The following is a 13,501-nucleotide window of genomic DNA, read 5'->3' as shown; positions in this document are numbered from 1 at the left end:
TATCGCCTTTTAAGAAACACAAATAGCTTTAAAACTACCTGCAGTTTGTTAACTTTCAACAATGAGATAAGATGGGCTGCTACTAATTTAGGACTTAAATTTTGAGCGCGTTAGGCTGTGTTTTCCTCTGAGATGTGCGGGTCACCGAGATGGTAAACGAGGTAAAATCCCAATAGAATTGCGTCATATGCGTGTTTAGCACTACCGATATTATTGGTGCAAATGTTGCAACCTACATAACTACATATACATTTGATACGAAGATGCACAACGGGTTTTAAGCGCTGTGAATATTTTAAAAGTACCTTATTTAGGTATTAGTCTTCTGCTTCTGGCTTGTCTTCAATGGCAGAGTGACCGCAAGAGCAGAGCTCCCACTCTGCTCGGAGGTGTGCAAGTGCTTTGAGCAAGTGTTCTGAGCTTAACGCCTAGCGAAGCATCTCCGTCCTTCAGTCGTTCACGTCCCTGTTGCCCTCTTGTTGCATTTAGAGCAACTAGTTTAGGGAGCTTGCTTAGTTTATGAGTTTTTAAATGTCGTTCCGCCATTTTCAGACGTTTTTACATCGTTATCGGCAGGAGCCATAGGCTCCATAAATACCCAGTTTTCCATTTCATAAGTTAGTATATTTTTATCCGAACGTCGAATAAACAACGTGCCAGCCGGTAGGACCGAATTAATTAAGGTACCGGGTGCATTGCTTGTACCTAGTGACGTCGCTATGACGCTGTCCTTGGGCCGGTCCGAAGGATGCGTGTGAGCAACGACCTTTGCGAGTCCTCAGTCGAGATCTTGCCGTTCGTTGCGAAGCGCACGCACTAAGTATATACGTTATTATCATAAGTAATTGTAATTTTTCTGCACGTCTTTGTATCTTGTGAACTTTCTACTTTTTTTCTATTTTCGTTTCTGTGCCTGTGAACTCTATTAACCGTTTGGGTCTTCCGAATTAAACTGTGAGTATCATAAACACATTTTCTGAACTCACCCTACACGCCATGAACCTAATACTTAATTATAGTTATAGCTCTACAGTAGTCTAGTTCCTACCACCAAACAGACTTGTTCCGCTCATCGCCTAGCGACTACGCACATTTCTGATGGCAACTCAGCCTTACGACTGCCGCTGTAATAGTACAGTCGTAGTAAAATATCTACGTTTCCATTTACTATACTATTTTTGGGCGCCCATTGCCAGTTGCGCTCACCGGTCGGTAAACAATCTGTGGGTTAAGCAAACTTCGGCGCGGTCATTACATAGATGTGTGACCGTATTATGGTATTTGAACTGTGCGTCTCCGTGCTATCAAACATACGAAAAGAAGAATTTTAGATTTCAACATAATTTTGTATTAGTGTGTTTTTTTTTATAATCCTAGAAAATTAAATGTAATTTCCGTCTAAAATCCCTAAATACTTAATTGTGCTATTATTATTCTTTAACAAAAAGGACAAGAAAATATTGATATTAAAGATTTCTCGTACTGCACGTTCGACAAAAATAAACATGCTGTATACATTACAGTATAACCAGTATACTAGTTTAGTAGGATGCAAAAGTAGCCTGCATAAGCATACATTGACAGAAGGTCTAGTTGTTAAACTTCATGTAGTTTCAATTCATTATAAAAAAATGGTCTAATTAATATGCAATTAAACGGCGCCGCTTACCCCCGGTTTCTGAGGTACATTGAGAGGTAGTTTATCTATTCAAACTGTCATGTTTATATGATCTTAAACGCTATTAAATAGATAAACTACCGCTAAATGTACCTCAGAAACGGGAGGTAAGAGATTTTATCGTTACACTGAGCTTAAGCTACTGTGAACTGTAGTTATTTTTCGAATTTATTGTATATAGTTAGGTAATAGGAAAATTAATGTATGATCTTAAATGCCCGTGAGTTGAAATTGAGCCTTTTCTTTTAACAGTTTAAAGTAAACTCTTGAGAAGAACAGACATTCTGTGATCGGAAAGTGATTTAAAACGTTTAGAAGTTTAGTAAAAAAGTTAATTAGGAACTGACGTCATTGGTTCTTTACAATATAAGAGACAAGGAATAACATTTATAATAGAAGTATCCATTTTTTATCTTTTTCTAAGTTTATCGATGGTGATCCCCTTCGAAACTTGCAGTTTAATATGAGTTGTAGGCATTCAATAATAATGCCATATTTTTAAGGCTAGTTTATTACATAAAAAAATTAAAGAGAGATAAAAGGGGCACGCTTTGGGCGTCACTTGACATTAGTATTAGCCATAACAAGCCCTTACCTGACTGGATAGCGTTTGTGTCGTAATACAGTAGCTATTGTAGCTATTTGGAGGCAGTAGGCGCAGCGCCAACAGATTTGGCACGAATCAAACATCGGGACGTGCGAACTCCCTCGTTAGATCATTGCGCACCATTTGACGACTATCTTTGAAGCCTCACTGAAATTCAGTAATAGAAGCGTAATTTTGCTAAATTCGGTCAAAAAACAAGCAAGGGCAAATTTCACTTTGGCAAAAGATGACATGTGCCCTTTTTGAGATTAAATATTGAATTTAAGAATTAAAGTTAAGAAGTGAGATACAGTTTATGAGACAACTACTTACTTACTGTGTAGAAGTCGTAAAAACCAAGGCCTAAACTAATGTGGTTGCCTTATTTTAGATCAAGCTCTTGTCAGAAATTTTACTCCATACCTTTTTCTTTCTCTTCCTATAGTAAACTATAAACTATAATAATATATTTTTTGCAGACTGCAGTCAATCAAAATGAACATAAAATCTTCTGTAGTGTTTCCTGCCTGTTTGTTTGGAGTTTACGTGCTCTGGATAACTGGCTCCGCTGGTAAGGAAGACATTATTATACTATTGTTAATGTGAAAGTGTGAAAATTTGATGTTAGTGCATTTGTTACTTTACACTATAACTACTTAACAAATTTCGATAATATCTGGTACTGAGATAGTTTTCATCCTGGATTTATACATAGGATACATATTACATAAATACATTTAGCCCGGGAAATCTTTTCACACGAACAAAGTCCCCAAACAAAAAACTTTACAACTTTCTGTACAAAATGTCTAAGACAATATGATACTTAAGAGTTGTTGAAAATTGAGGGACGATACTGCCATCGGTCGTTAGTGTCTTCAGCCGCTAGTTCCGTAAATACCTCGGGGCCTGTGGCTACGTTGCCAAACGTCTTGATTTCCGGCAAAGTTAGGCCTAGGCGCCTATCACGTATCTCAGTTGATATCTACTGAAAAACCACTATGCTCAATGCTGTACATTGTTTTCTACCTTAGATAATAGTCATTGACACGTCACGTCAAAGTAGCAAAGTACTGAATAGTGACCATCAATTTGACGTACATACACTAGTTGTTAATTGAAATACGTGGTCTGAGTCGGCATCTCTTCATGTAATGCCAATAGGTGTTTATTTAGAAATATTTAAGGGCGGTCAGTGTGGTCATGGACTTAATACCATATACCAAAAGCTGTAAAATTATGCTTAGTGCTTCAATTCCTTTGGTGACCAAACTTTTGATGCGATTTAGAGCAACTATTAGGAACTTGTTCCCTGTAGAAGCTTAAAACTTAACTTATACAGTTCAACGGACTGGAAGTATAGATAAAGAGCACTAGATATCAAGTTATTATGTATTTGTATGTATGTTTGTAAAATGGATTGGTACAACAAACTCTTTTTGTATGACTCAATTATATTTAATTTCGCATTTATTCGATTTTTGCCCAGTAAAACCTGCCTTGAAATGTCGAATAAAAATTGTACCTATTTTGCTTGAACGTATTTTGCTCCGCTTAGTGGATGCCACAAATATTTATATGTGTGGGCATCGATCCCACGACCTCCTTAACTACTGCGTCACGGAGGCCGTCAGAAAATAAAAAAATAGGTATTATTCACATATTGAATACAATTCATAAACAGGAAAATACAAATGGCATTTGAAGGAGAACATTATATTATAAATAAATCTAAACGACTAGGTATAACAATAAATGGTCATTTAACGATTTTAAACTCTCGCAACTTGCACATAATATAATATTATAATGGTCTCAAACGCGATTAAAAATTAAAGGTTAGTATAGCCTATTTGTTTACACGACGTTTCGATCGAAACGCATCGTCCGTATAACACACGAAAATGATTTGAGTAAAAACAAAACGATATCTTTTGACCAATTTCTAGCGTTTTATCTTCTTCAAAGATAGATACCACTTAAGCCATTAAATATAAAAGTTCAAGTCGTTTTCAAATGCGACGGACATAGTCCTAACAATCACTGAGAAAAAATATACCTTACTGAATTAAAAAATCGGCCAAGTGCGCTTCGGACTCGCGCTCTAAGAATTCCGGACTATTATTTTTAAGAACGGCAAAAAGGCACGTTTAATGTATGGGAGCACCCTTAAATATTCATTTTATTTTGGTTTTTAGTATTTGTTGTTATAGAGGCAAAAGAAATACATGACGTGTAAAAATTTAAACTCTTTAACTACGGTTTTTGAGATGAGCCTGGTGACAGGCAGACAGCCAAGTCTCAGTAATAGGGTCTTGCTTTATCCTTTGGGTACGGAACTCTAAAAAAAAATATTATTGGACAACTTACACACGGTCATTTGATACCAAACTAAGCAGACCTTGTACTATGGTAACCAAATAACTGATAAACATATTTATATACTTCTAAATATATACTTATATTTATAACTTGACAACCAGGCTCAGAACAAATACTCGTGCTCATCAAAGATTTGCCCCGGGTAGGATTCGAACCCACCACACGCGGCGCTACGGTTGTAACGACAAGGTGACCGTTTAAACTACTACGCTAAACATGCCAAAAATAAGTGAGGGATTATCATTTAATTTTCAGGGACCTTCGTGTCGAATCTAAACGAGGCTTGCTACAGATGTCTTTGCCATGTGTCCACGTTGTGCAACTGGACGGCGGGCTGTACTGAAGGTTACTGCGGACCTTTCCACATCTCCAGGATATACTGGGTCGAAGCTGGTGAGGTGGTGCTGCCTAATGACGAACCTACGAGGCCTAATGGTGAGGAAATACCTAACTAAGTATTAGGTACTACTTCATTTTTCTGCCGTTATCGATAGCGTTAGTTAAATATTTCTGATCTTTTCTTAAGATATTTTATAAAAGCGGATGTCCACGGCTTCCTTATTTTCAGCTCCACTCATATTAGTTACAGCGTAATGTTATATATATAGCCCAACTAGCGGCCCGCCCCTATTTGACAAAAATATAGCAGACCCGACAGACGTTGTCCTGTCTACACGTCAAAAAAACATTGTCCAGCGGACAAAATTGTGAATCTAAACCATTCTCAGATCCCCTTGAACACACACAAAAAATTTCATCAAAATCGGTTCAGTCGTTTAAGAGAAGTTCAGTGACACACACTTACAGAAGAATTATTATATACAAAGATAAAAAAGACCGTCACCGCATCAAATCAAAATCAATTGCGTAGTTTTAAAGATCGCATACATACAGACAAACATAGGAACAGACGCGGGAAGCAACTTTGCTTTATACTATGTAGTGAAGCATTCCTCCTTAAATGGATTACTTATATTTTAATATCATATTCCTTACTTTTCAGCTTGGAAGGACTGCGCAAGAAGTTTTAACTGCTCAAAGAAAATTATAGAAGGATACATGGAAAAGTTGGGAAAAGTAAGAATGGTTTGTTATAATTAGATTTAAATTAATATTATGTAGTATCCATATTGACTCCAAATAAATAAAAAAATACTGATAATATCGATGACTTTCGACTGCCTTCATGGCGCGGTCCCGGGTTCGATTCCCAGGTCGAACAAAGTGCTTCTGATATTTTTATAAATATTAGTGTCGGAGTATGGTAACTATTGCTCGTTATATGGCCATATAGCTCGCTTCGTATTACAGTAGTCTAGTATAATATTCTTAACGTCAAAATGCGCATAATTTATATACCTATTTGTACACTACCAAGTGGTAGGACATAGAGACCAAATGTAATTGTTTGTAACACCTATTGTATATATAACCTATGTTCACAAATATATAAATTGAATTTAATTGAACCTCTGCCTACACCTTCGGGTCTTACAGCCGTGATGTTATTATAAGTATAAAGGAAATAAAGTAAATTGTATGTCATTTCAGGATTGTAATGGAGACGGCGTCACCGACTGTTTCGACTATCTGATGATCAACGAGAACGGTGGTTTCGCCTGCACGACACCTTTGCAACAAATGTGGATTGACCGCTTCAAGCAATGTCAACTATAAGAAAATGGTTTCATACAGACAGACATACATATACAGGCATATCTTCAAGCAGACATACACATTTAGACATTTAGATATTTAAATAAAGTGTTTAACATTTTCTTTCTTTTCTTCATTCATTTAATCGTTCATTCTCTCAATAATTTGTTCCTACATTCGTTTATCCGTTTAAAATAAAGTATTATATTAATTTATTCATCGCATGGTTAGTCAACCTAGTGTCAAAGTTATTCAAGTTGTCGGAAGCCCTTTGAGATGGTTTAACGACTGTTATCTTAAATGACAACCGCCTGGGCCGATTTTGTAACGAAATACGAAGACGCTTTGCTCAGAAACCAGCATGATATAAAAACTATGCAACTTATAATTAGATTTGATTAATATTACAAGATATTTGGTTATACAAACTTCGTTCTATGAATATAACTAACTATTTGAACAATGCGACAATTTGCCTGTGTTGAAAGACTTCGCAGTACATTTCGCGCTAACTTCACAATCTACACAAACTTACCCTTTTGAAACATGCATCGTTATTATCCTCTCAAGCGCCCGGCCACCGTGTCACGGTTGAATGTTCTACCCCCGTCAAGCGCCCCGCCACCGTGGTACGGCAAAACGATCTTACATTTAAAAAACGTAAAAACGAAATGCTAAACCTATGTTTATCCCTTTCAAACATACTTGACATTGAAGCTGATGAAATGAGACGACGATCTAATGCACACACTTGAATAAGTGGTTGATATAGGCCAGAGAGCACCTTAAACAACATCTGACCCAACGACATGTTCCTTTATGACCAATATTGTAAATCCTTTTTTTAACTAATTTTAAAGATTTGAGTATATTTTACAGTTGGATTTTAATGTCATTATTCATTAACTACACGATAAGACCTTTCATCATATTATTTTTTTTGCCTAAAAATATTTATTAGACTTTCTTCAAACACATGGCTAAAGCACACAATATTCAGATTAAACCGACTATTGTACTACCACTATCAAATATTATTTGTGGTTTATTTTTTTAATCTATAGCAAATTTTATGAAGATTTCAAATATATAAGGTATGACTAGGGTGTTAGTATTAAAATATGACGGAATCGGCGCTTAAACGCCAACCGCCAATTCAATTCCGCGCGCCATTTTAGGCCTGGACGCTTAACGGTATATTTGAATTTTGACGTTGGGGCGCTCGAGAGGTTATGAAGTTAATTGCACGTTTGGCGCAGTGGTTTAAGCGGTCACCTCGCCGCGACAACCGTAGCGCCGCGTGTGGTGGGTTCGAATCCCACCCGGGACATATCTTTGTGTGATGAGCACGAGTATATGTTCTGAGCCTGGTTGTGAATTTATCTATATAAGTATGTATTTAGAAGTATATAAGTATGTTTATCAGTTATTTGGTTACCATAGTACAAGCTCTGCTTAGTTTGGAATCAAATGACCGTGTGTGAATTGTCCCACTATATTTATTTATTTATTTAATTTACTGCTAAAAATTGGAGTTATTTTTAATACCTGTTCTAATTGCTAGATAACCAGAATAATAGGTTTGCCGTTAATGTTTTAAGTTAGTAATAAATGCGGGCCATGGTTAGGTAAGTTTCCAAACTCTGGACTACTGTTAAGAATCATTCGAAATAGCCAATATTTATTTAGGAATTAAATAATAATAACAAATATTTTTTGAATAATAAATTGAGCTCAAGCTTCGTAATTCGCCGTTCCTTGGCATCTGAGTGACTTAATACAAGTGCAGAAATGTCGAAATTAAAAAAAACTGTAACGTAATCCACCTTGTAGTGAATTTGAGAAACTAATGCGTTTACGTCCCACCGGACATCTTCCTTTCCAAAATTCCAGCCTGCAATGTAAACCGAACATTGCAAGAAAATCGCCAAAATGTCCTCCAATCATATTACAGGTAAGGTAGACAAGTGACTGAGATGAATATTCAGGAGCGACGCGGTGAAAATTTAATGAGGAGCTAGGCACAAACACTCGAAACACATGTACGAGCGTACAGGACGAAGCTACGGGAAAAGTTTGGTTACTTTGTAAGTTACGTTTTAAACCAGGATGTATGTGTAACGTTGGTTCATGAAAAAGTAGAAGTACGTTTTGTTTTTGGGAGTACATCCAGCTTTATAAATTAATTAGGTAAGTAGCTATAAATGATCTTGACATACACACACCAAAGACAGATGTATCTATCACGACTATTGAGGACAAAGCGAAAATTCATAAAACTAACCAAGGAAAAACAAGTTCCTCTGTACTCAAAGGTTTTGTAATTAAAAGCCCGATTTTTCTAAGTTTATATTAGGCGTTTTAATAAAACATGATATTGCAGAATTTAGAAAAAATGGCTTTCATTTAAAAAAAATAGGATAACAGCAAAATAAAATTGTGAGTCGGTTTGCATTCCGTATTAGTGTCCACTTTATTGTAACGTTATTTTAAGGATCCTTCATTAAATAACTTCTACTAAGGTTAAGTAGACATTAGTTTGAGTTTAACTAGGTACATCGTTTACTTCTTACCCCGTCATTCAAAGTTAGTAATTTATATGTGCATTTGTCTCAATAACTTCAAACCCACCAAACTTAGACGTACACAACTGACAAGTAACACATTAGAACCAGTAAACTACTCTCTGGATAACATTTAGAAGGAAGATATACAATCTCCTTGGTGTAGTTTAACCATAGACAAAACAAGTGGGCGCATAAATCGTAGAGCGGAGTTAGGGCCATTTTGGCGGCAAAATCAGCCTTGAAACATGGCAGTGGCTTCGCTGTTTCATAGTTATTTAGTCAGTAGTCGTGTTTAATGTCCTATTAAATTGATAAATAGTGTTTGTGTGGTGTAATCTTTAATTAAGGTAGAGAATTGCAGGCCTACGTGCTTGTGGTGAGGCGTACGGTTCGCCACAGGATCAGTTAACTGCTTGGGCGCGGTAAGGAGATTGGCGCAACGATCTGAGGTAGGTACCTACCTATGTACTTTAGGCGTATACACCAACGCCCGAATAAGTGGTACAAAGATTTAGTTTAAATACTTAAACAAAATAACAAACGTTTTTAATATACGTTTTAATACACACTTAAAATAATAGATATCCCTTAGACTCCATCCTTCTAGAACACTTTAACACCTAAAATGAGTAACTATGTTTGCAAAACTGGGATACAAATTACCTACCAAAGATGGCAATTTTTGTCATGATATCAAAAGTCTAGCGCACATAATGAAGTATGCCAGAAATATTATTAATCTTATAAAAAGATTTTGCATGCGTAGGTACTTGTGTTAAAAAAAGTTATATTATTATCTTATATGATAAGTTGTCGTGTAAATATACTTTAATAACGATCTGTTTAAAACAAAATTAAACATGCCTAACCTTTACCGCCATTTTTGCGCATGAAACTCATTTTTTCAAATAGGCAAATGTATTTGCATACGCATCCTTTCCCTCTCGGGTCCTTACACAGAAATGATCTGTCACATAAATTAACAACACATGGAAAACGCAAAACATGGGTAAAAATTACCCTAAAAAAAGAAAAAAATATCCTTATTTCTAACTTTATGTTTTGGTGGACGTACTTTCAGTTCAATTGTTTTTTATTTATGTAACAGTAGAACATATTGGGGTGTTATTTTTTTGGAATACTGAAAATTGAGGATCTTTGCTTTCATTTTCTTTTTTAGTCTTTATTTGACAAAGGGGCGGGTTCAAACATGATCATGTAACCCCTATAATAACAATCATATAAACTATACAACTCCTATAATTACAAACATAACTTAATACGTAGTTCTTCTGTCAACTATTTTCTTATACAGTTTATACAGAGCATAAGCCCCCACAGAGACAGGGAAGGACAGCATAGTGTTGCACCACCCAACGATCTTTGCTTTCATGAAGATAACTATTCTCATTTGTTAATGTATCATGTCTAGAATACCTACCATCTAGCTTTACACTTAGAACAATCCTAACTATACAAATTTTTGAAGAAATCCCTGGAACAATAATTGAGATATCATCGTCGTCAAAAAATATCAAAAAATCCTTTTATACTTTTGTTTCAAAACTAAGAAGGGTTGACCAAAGTCAGCGTTTTTAAATATTTGACCGCACACCTCTTTGTCAGCATTTTACAAATAAAATTTATATTTGCTTACCATTGTAGATATAAATTGACCAAAATGCTTGAATAAAACGTTGTCTTTTTGATGATTTAGGATTTACTGGCATATAAGATTACGGCATAAAAATCATGAAAAAGCTGGTATGTTTGTCAATATTTCGTGCGAAAATAATAAAAAAAAATCCGCTAGTCTTTTATTACAGAATTTAAAAAGTTTTTTTTTTGCCGAACTGAGCCGATTTAAATGTGTGGCTATTGAAATTGACATATAATTATACTTAATATATTATCACGCCTGTCATACTCGAGGGTGTATGCAGGTGCATGTGAAGAAAACTCACGTTTCGCTAATGACATTGTTAGTTCCATGTAATGAAATCCAATAAACCCGAGACGACATGATTAAAAGTCAGATACAGTAGCTCGATTCTCTAATACTATCGACTACCGACAACCGAGCTGATCTGATCAGCGCCTCTGACGGGTGTCGTAGGAAATATTTTGACAGTACATTCTTAATGTCAAAATTCGATAGCTAGCCGGTTGTCGGTAGTCGATAGTGGTACAGAATCGAGGTACTGTATCGAATGCGCTACAGAGGCAGTCCTTTTAAATTTGACACTAAGGAGAGATATCAGTAGCCATCATGAGAGGGCAAGTGGTTTCTCAGGCAAAAGCGTAGACTTTATCACAATGACACTCGGCAAGTGAATTAAAAATAAATCAGCCCCCTCAACCCTTAAATAAGCAGAATTCCTTCACCATTCGTTCTTGTCATAGCCATATTCGTTATTTCATGGCACATCACGCGGCGCAAGACACTGTGAAATTATACATGTACCGAGTTATAATGGAACATTGTGATGGTGAGGTGTTCGTGAATTATCACTAAAGGCTTTTTGTTTTATCTTATTGTGTAAACCGACTGTTGAATTTTACAATTTTGAAGTTGAATTGTTAAACTAATATAGCCTAGATAGGTGGAGTGAATGTTAGACTTTCGAAGCCATATTATAAAAGAACTAAATGTGCTTCTTGTAGGTTTTCAACAAGTTTTTAGCTTTGATTTTTGAGTTGCTGTAGTAGTTACAACCGCAGTTTTACGTGCTTCCAAACCACAGATTTGCTACGCTCTAATAGATACTACTTAGCATCCGATTCTATTGCCATATACAGACAGGTTAGAACAATTATTAGTATTATTTTACTCACTGGCGACTACCCAATAATTGTCAAATTCTGTAATATACAGAACAAAAATAAATTATCGTTTACGCTAAACGTTAACAGTCTAATACAATTTCAGAAAAGCCAACCTTAAAATTTCAAAACGGCTAGCTGATGATGCTATATTTACAATAATCCCCAACACACAAAACCCATGATTTCTATTATAATTTATTCTACTTCAAACGGTTAAACTGCTGACAAGTTTTAGTAGATACCTTCATACGAATGCTATTTTAAATAGGTAAACATAGGGGTTTGCCAGCCGGTACACTCAGCAAGGAAAACGAACATAAAATCAGGAGAAAATTTCAGGTTATCACACAAACGACTCCTGAAGGGACTGTCCGGGTGCGTACAAATAAGCATTCATTGTTAGGGACACTGTTTATTCGAATGTATTTGGGATTTGTCCGTTTGTTTCTTGGATTTTTAAAGATTGAAATGAAAACTTGTTTAAATGAAATGTGAGGTTTTTGGTAACTGTAGTGTGTTAAAATCATAGATATGGAAACAATACTGTTCTGATTTCTGTGATAATAGATAAAATAATATATCGTTTGCGGATAGGGAGAATTAATAAACTATTTTTGTAAAGTACGGTATTGTAAAAATTGTGATGTTTATTCCGTAGTTTTTTTAAATAATGGGCCTTTGTCGCTTGCCGAAAATTAAAGAATTGGGTCATTGACAGATTAAGACCTAGTGCAAACTGATCGAAACGTCAAGCAAAGACGGAAAGACTAGTAACGGTTAAAATACAAGTTATTTTAGTTACTTTTGCAATCCCTGCGATTATTTTTATGTTTCCAAAACCCACATACAAAATATTTTCTTACCTTAGACAGCAAAAACATAATATTCATTCTTAGTATTTGTACTGAACCGAGTGCTTCAACTTAAATGAAAACGTAACTTCAGCGAATGTTTTGTAAGAACAAAGCTTTGAACCATAGTTTTCATTAAGACAAAGAGCTGGTTAATTTGTGCACTTTCATAACTAAACGAAGACATCTTTTGTCTACAAATATTAAGTATATAATGTAATGAGAAAATTACAATTCTCTTTATTATAAAGAAAAACTGGGTAATTTGAATTTATCTTAAAGAAAGTATAGTTAAAGAAATGTATTCTGTTGCTATATCTGAGTTGTTACTTAGCAAGTTAATCTCACTAACATTCTTGCCTAATCCGAAATCGAATCCTCGACCTCCTCACAGGCAACTTGTTTTAAATACCTGCCATAAAAGAGCAATAGGACAACAGACGTATCGAAATATTTAATTTAAAAGCGATTAATTCGTCCTGCCGTTGCTACAATTACATTAACCAAAGAATGACAATCTAAATACCAAAAAAGCTCACAAGCTTTCTAAAGGCTTTCTCTTAGAATATTTGTAAAGATGTTGGTGTTAAAGAATCCGTTTCACAATTTACCACCAACTCCGACTGGCTCTATAAACTCAAGCGCAATACATAGAAGTAGGTCCAAAAAATAAAGTAAATAAGGTCCACCCTACACTCAGCAGTGGCGAGATTAAACTCAAAGCATAGAATATCACAATTGTTCCCGCCTAATTCAACACAGCCCAGTCGGGGATTTGCCGCCAAAATATCTACAAAATGGCTGACGAAAAACAAATTACAAACTGGACAAGATATTATAAATAAAAAAATAAATTTAACCCATTACTGTCCCACTGCTGGGCAAGGGTCTCCTCCCCTCGAATGAGGGAAGGGTTAGGCCTTGAGTCAATCACGCTGACCAAGTGCGGGTTGGG

At 35.6% G+C, this 13,501-nt stretch overlaps 1 protein-coding gene across 2 annotated transcripts; it reads left to right on the top strand.

Moving 5' to 3' along the window:
• The first annotated feature begins 795 nt into the window (after window positions 1-795).
• On the top strand, window positions 796-6,418 carry LOC142979498 (lysozyme 1-like). 2 transcript variants are annotated; one of them, XM_076124431.1, is made up of 5 exons: window positions 796-954; window positions 2,744-2,835; window positions 4,902-5,081; window positions 5,650-5,723; window positions 6,198-6,418. In XM_076124431.1, the coding sequence occupies exons 2-5, from the start codon at window positions 2,760-2,762 to the stop codon at window positions 6,321-6,323; spliced, it is 456 nt and encodes a 151-aa protein (XP_075980546.1). In that variant the 5' UTR covers window positions 796-954; window positions 2,744-2,759; the 3' UTR covers window positions 6,324-6,418. The 2 variants fall into 2 exon arrangements, with proteins under 2 accessions (XP_075980546.1, XP_075980544.1); XM_076124429.1 differs by having other exon boundaries at window positions 5,650-5,732.
• Window positions 6,419-13,501: the final 7,083 nt, after the last annotated feature.

Source organism: Anticarsia gemmatalis, chromosome 16 (genome assembly GCF_050436995.1).
Source record: "Anticarsia gemmatalis isolate Benzon Research Colony breed Stoneville strain chromosome 16, ilAntGemm2 primary, whole genome shotgun sequence".
Classification (NCBI taxonomy): Eukaryota; Metazoa; Arthropoda; class Insecta; order Lepidoptera; family Erebidae; genus Anticarsia; species Anticarsia gemmatalis.
The sequence above is the reverse complement of the archived record's forward strand: the minus strand, read 5'-3'. Positions and strand labels throughout refer to the sequence as shown.

Bases quoted from the DNA above. Each gene is read 5' to 3' on its own strand.
- LOC142979498 (XM_076124429.1), top strand. From the start codon at position 2,760: ATGAACATAAAATCTTCTGTAGTGTTTCCTGCCTGTTTGTTTGGAGTT. The intron at 5,082-5,649 runs GTGAGGAAATAC...CTTACTTTTCAG, and splicing joins CGAACCTACGAGGCCTAATG to CTTGGAAGGACTGCGCAAGA. The intron at 5,733-6,197 runs GTTTGTTATAAT...ATGTCATTTCAG, and splicing joins AGTTGGGAAAAGTAAGAATG to GATTGTAATGGAGACGGCGT.